General features: G+C 43.1%; 1 protein-coding gene across 1 annotated transcript; it reads right to left on the bottom strand.

Annotated features, from left to right (window-relative positions):
* Window positions 1-1038: 1038 nt before the first annotated feature.
* LOC136530605 (transcription factor MYB83-like) lies at window positions 1039-4003 on the bottom strand. The gene is made up of 2 exons (XM_066523332.1): window positions 3543-4003; window positions 1039-2105 (listed from the first exon to the last, which is right to left on the bottom strand). The coding sequence occupies exons 1-2, from the start codon at window positions 3854-3856 to the stop codon at window positions 1247-1249; spliced, it is 1173 nt and encodes a 390-aa protein (XP_066379429.1). The 5' UTR covers window positions 3857-4003; the 3' UTR covers window positions 1039-1246.
* Between the last annotated feature and the right edge of the window lie 1846 nt (window positions 4004-5849).

The raw sequence follows: 5849 nt of genomic DNA, 5'->3' as shown, positions 1-5849 counted from the left end.
AAATCCTGCATGGATTCTAGAGTTGGAGCTATATCAGATAATTCTATTGTTTGTTTTCATATATAATTAGTAACTATATAGAATGCCAAATTCTAGGCGAACGCATAAGTTATCTTCATCATGCTATAATTGAACTTGCAGGTATATTACCAGGTGATAAAGCACCATTTGCGGTGATAATATATAAATTTTAGTTTTTTGTGCTCCCAAGCATTAATTTACGACTTTGACAAGCTACGAGGAGCGTCGATCGACGCCTATTTGGGTTTCGTGGTAGTGGTCCCAAATTTCATGTCCTTGTGTATATATGTGCTCTAGATGAGATATATCGTTAAGAGAGAGACACTACACCACAAATAAAATTTTGTGTTGTAGTTGGGATGTGTGTGTGTGTGTGTGTGAGAGAGAGAGTTTCTATATTGATTTGTCATGGCAAAGAGGCACATCCACTTTCCTGCCTCCACTCTCTCCATTCTTCTGTGCTGTAATTGCACCTGTGTAACGACCTCTGCCTCTGATTGCATTGAGCAGCACCGACAGTGACTGTTCCTCCAACTGCATGCATGCAGGCACATGCTGAGCGATGGATGCATCAGTGTCATGTATAATCATGTTCTCTCGGTCTCAGGCACAGTACTAGTGCACCTTTCCGGCCGGCCCCGGCCCCCAGGATCTATATTCACAAGCTCATCAACGTGACTTCATGTGCAAGGGAAGCAGTTGGTACATGAAAGGAAAGCAAAGAGGAAGCAAAGGAACAAACACAAACTAAAAGAGATATAGCTTTACCACCAAGGAAAAATATGGATAAAGCTGAAGCATGCTGCATTATACATGTAGCTACAACATTATTTTATATATTCTGCAACCCTTATTGTATGTACAATATAAGTATATCATATGCTCATATATATGAAAGATTAAAAAATTATGTGAGATGAGAGGTGATGACTTCCACATAGCTAGTATAGCTCAGGATTTGATTGAATTATTTGCATGGCATGAATGCCTGTGTACAAGAGGATGAATAATCCAAGATATGTGCGGGACCAAGAAGTGAGGTGAAGTAGCTGTGAGAAGAGAAAGTCTTTTACATTCGAATAGCAATGTCAAGGATGATGTAAAAATACTAATCTTAACGTATAAGTATGTATATATGTATAGTTCTATATATGCGTGTATGTACTACTCCTTCCATTGGCAGCCAGCTGGAGTTGCAGCATGGGTGATGCATGGGCCCTCCCAATCATTCAACTTGGAAATCAAGGAAAGGCAAGGATGACACATCTTTCATCAGCTCCTCCAGGTCCCACTCCCCATGCATGACATTCCTGCTCATGTACTGCTGCTGGGCCTCCTCCCAGAAGACTGCAGCCACATTGCTGCCGGTGTTCACTTGGCTGATGGTGTTGATGTTGTTGTCTGTGATGTTGCTCTCATTGTTACTCAGTGTCGTGGTAGTAGTCTCAGTAGTGTTGTTGCTGCTGTTGTTTCTAGGGTTGTTACCACTTGATGCCATTAGGGCCTGGCCTTGCTCTTGCTCTTGTGCCGCTGACATGGGCTCTAGCAGAGGGGGCACTACACCAAACATGCCTTCTCCACGCATGAAGCATCCTCCTCCTTCCATTGCCATCATCCCATGGTGATGAGGAGGAGTGCTGCCGTAGTAACCACCGTGCAATGCAGAAACTTGGTGCTTGAACGCCGGCGCCGCATCGGCCACAACACCACGGAGCTGGTCAGGGAAGGGGACGAGGCCTCCATAGCTCCTGCTGACCGCTACCGCCGCCGCCATGGTCGTCGGGGGTGGCTGCTTCTGATGCATTGACGAGGTCGACGAGGTACAAGAGGAGGATGAGTCCACCATCCACAGACCCGTCGTCGTCATTGCGTGGTGGTGGCCACCGTCCTGATCTAGGCCGGCGAGGTCCGGGCAGCTACCGGCGGCGACCTTGTTATTAGTCTCCGGCGACGCACAGTCGGTAGCCGCTGGTGACGAAGCTGCTGCCGAGCTGTTCTTGAGCCGCTTCTTGATGGTGGAGTTCCAGAAGTTCTTGATCTCGTTGTCGGTGCGCCCCGGCAACCGGGCAGCGATCTGAGACCACCTGGAATGTCGTAACGGAGGGTTGATTTCACGTAAGCAAACGATCGATCCAGATGTTTCTGTCAGAGAAAAAGTCATGCGTACGTCCATTTTTTATTGCACATAAATATGTGTACGTGTCAACATCACGCGCAGCTATATGTTTTGATATGCATGCATGGGGACATGGCTAGGTCGAAAGAAAATATCTCGAGGTCAAAGACATTAACTGATGTCTTAATCTCCTTTAAGAAAAATTAATGTGAATCCAACAAAAATTGCATGATGCTCAGTAAAGGAAGTAGGGCAATATCTCTTTCGGTGTCCTTTTGAGCGACTTTTTAAGCCTCTAGGTTTATCAGCCTTGGAAATTTATTAATTTCATGGGAAATACCATCAACACCCCCCCCCCCCCCCCCCCCACCACCACACACACACAAAAAGAATACATGCAAATATGAAATACATTGTAAAATGTTCTACTGCATCTACACATGCACTATTGCAAAATGTTAGTTAGGTCACCGATATATTCAGCCTGTTCGGTTGGCTGGTTCGTATCGTTGCTGGTTCATGAAGAAGTACTGCTGACTGGTTTGTGTGAGAGAAAAATACTGTTCCGGCTGAAAATTTACGATCGTTTATGACAAGCCACAGCCAAACGAACATGCTGAATTACTAGCTAGGTTTTAGGTAAATATGCTAATGATGTGAAGTATTGGATCTACCTACGTAAAACATACATTTATCAACTAGGTAGAACAGAAACTAAATAGATAATTTCTCCTTAACCTAATCTTACACCTTACAATCAGTAATTTTTTGTTCCATATATTAAATTCTTTTAGCCCTTTATCTCTACTTGGGGGAATTTGCCTACAGTTTTTTTCTTTAAAAATCGTTGACATTAAGAAAAAGAAAAAACCCATCACACTGAATTGCAACTAATTGAACTTCCTATACATAAGTCACAACATATATATGTCACTCATTGTAAGGCTGACAGCGAGGTGACAAGGCCCGTATTTTGGCCAGACACATTATAATGTATAATAATTATACTTATAAAGCTATGAAAATTTTCTGGTAAAGTTATTACCGGCGTGCAATGCAACTACAGGCTCGTGGCGATTTCCTTTACTATGCAGGTGTGCAATATATAACTCATTGCAACTATATATGTAGGAAATCCCCTAGAATTTTGAATTCTTTTGGAATATGGAAGGCTAAATGTGTGCAATGCAACTATGTAGGAGATCTCTAATTCAAAATAGCAAATAAGTGTTTCGACAATAAACAAACAAAGTAAGTTTTTAAAATCAATGCGCAATAATAAAAATTGTTTGATATATATATATATATATATATATATATATATATAATCATCAACGCCCATAAATTAACTCTCTAGATCGAGAGCCTTAATCACCATACTGCACGCGTGTGCACGCGTATGTACCTGTTTCCGAGGATGGCGTGGAGGCTGACGATGAGCTCCTCCTCCTGCGGCGAGAAAGCGCCGCGCTTGAGGTCCGGCCGGAGGTAGTTGATCCACCGGAGGCGGCAGCTCTTGCCGCACCGCTGCAGCCCGGCGTTCCGGGCCACGTCGCTCCAGGAACCCTGTCCACTCCGCAGCATGTACGCCACCAGCCTCTCGTCCTCCTCCGGCGACCACAGCCCCTTGCGCAGCTTCACGGCCGCCCCGGCATTGCCGCTGTTCGCCGCTGGGCACTCTGGTTTCCTCATTGCCGTGCTATAGCTGGGTACGTACATGTTAGTTACCCAGCTGGTTCTTCTTGTGGCTTGATGGATCGATCTGGCACGTGCGGAGCGGAGGTCGATGTGCGGAGGTGCGGGATAGCTAGTGCTACGGAATGTGCATGAGGTCGATCGACCTCGATCGCTGCAAGCAGAGCAGTGTGTAGGTGTCGAGAAGATAACGAGGAAATGGACCTGAGTGTGTGTGTATATATATGATGATGTGTTTGAGTGTTGTATGGAGTGAGGTGAGGAACGAAGAAGGAAGAGATGGACGAGAGGGAGGAGGGTGAAGGAGAGATGACATGATGGTGATGGTGATGTGTCTGTGTGCGCGCGCTTTGCTTAAAATTTGGACAATGGGGGAGAGCTGCAGGGAGATCGACAAACAGCAAAATTGCTAGGCTCACACGCCCCAGCAGTTTGCAGTTTGGCTTTGGCCTGGGTGCTAGTATTGCTCAAATTCAGGTTTCTGCACCTAGAAAATAAATAAATAAAAGTCACTTTTAACGTGTTGCAAGAAACTCATTTGAGGACCATAAGTCACAATTTTATTTACAAACTAGAAATATTCTACACGGTTAGGGCTCTTTCCACCACGCCACTGCCTCTCCCTCTTCATATGGCTTCTCAGCACCACCACCACAGTCCCTCTCCTTCCGTGCGATGACCACACCTATGGTGAAGAGCATCAAGATCCTCCGTCATCCAATCTAGTCATAGTAGTTAGAGTCTACAATAAATAAATTGTATCACTGAGGGACCGAATATAGCATCGCCTTCGTCAATTCCTTGATGAATCTTGTTTCTGGTAAACAATTCTGGTGCGGAATGCCTATCTAGGCACTCAATCGGCATTCTCCATATAATTTTCTTTTGAACAGTTGATGTGATTGGTGGGATGGTCGTATTCTCCATTTGTACATCTTTGTCACCGGCTCCCTAGATTCTAATCTAGCGATGTCCATAATGTTATCCGAACTTCAACTTTTAGCATATTAGAACTAGGCAGTCCCCGACAACATGGATTAAATTGGAGATGAAGAATGTTATTAGAGGGCTCTGGACTTACTTAATTTAGTGTATCTTTCTTATTGTCTAGAGATTTGGATGTATATAGAGATGTAATTGTGCTCTCAATTTAATAGAATCCCTTCCTCTTCGCAAACAAAATAAATATAATTTACTGAGGTTACACATGTACGAATGGGATATTCGTTCATGAGTCAAGCATTCATCTCGCATGTAAGTGGTGAATATACAACAATAAGAAAGAGACACATTGTAAGTTTGTAGAACTATAATGACTTAGAAGTGCAATGCTATCATGTTAAGAGTGACCATCGATTTGGTGGTACCGTCATCCACACCATTAATTCATGGTCGTATCTTCAAATATTACCAGTTTACGAATGCAATTAGGGGAGAACGATTAGTGAACTTCAAAGATGTATGAGACGCTTTAGATATAGAACCCTGTTCATCATGTTCTTTTTCTATGAGGATGAAGGAGTTGATGTAATTTGTTACCTGGGTTTTCACTTCATGTTGCAAGAAAATAGGTGGTAATGCATCATGCCGGCTCTTGTTATTTGAAAGTAGGATTGATAGCTTCTATTGAGCTATAATATATGTGTTGAGCATATGAGATTTTATAGGTTGCCTAAAAAACTCACCGAGTTTCATTTATTTTTCTTACTTTGTAATAATTGTATGTATCATCTTGTTCTAGAGGACGGAGCTTCACTACTAATTAATAAATCTTCCTTAATCAAGAAAATCATTTGAGAGAGATTGATAATTAAGTATAAACAACAACAGTATTGTGTTGTACTATATTCGTACAAGTCGAAACAGAAGTATATATGTATATAATTAATACTCTAGCTAGGGTGCGGTATGTGAAGCATGCATATACCTTGGATGGTACGGGTGAACCAAGCATTTGGTTGTGTCCACGAGAGCTGAGACACACCCAGTGCTCTAGTCTTCTTGTCTTTGACTCCAG

Source organism: Miscanthus floridulus, unplaced genomic scaffold (genome assembly GCF_019320115.1).
Source record: "Miscanthus floridulus cultivar M001 unplaced genomic scaffold, ASM1932011v1 fs_162_4, whole genome shotgun sequence".
NCBI lineage: Eukaryota > Viridiplantae > Streptophyta > Magnoliopsida > Poales > Poaceae > Miscanthus > Miscanthus floridulus.
This window is presented reverse-complemented; position numbering and strand designations above follow the sequence as displayed.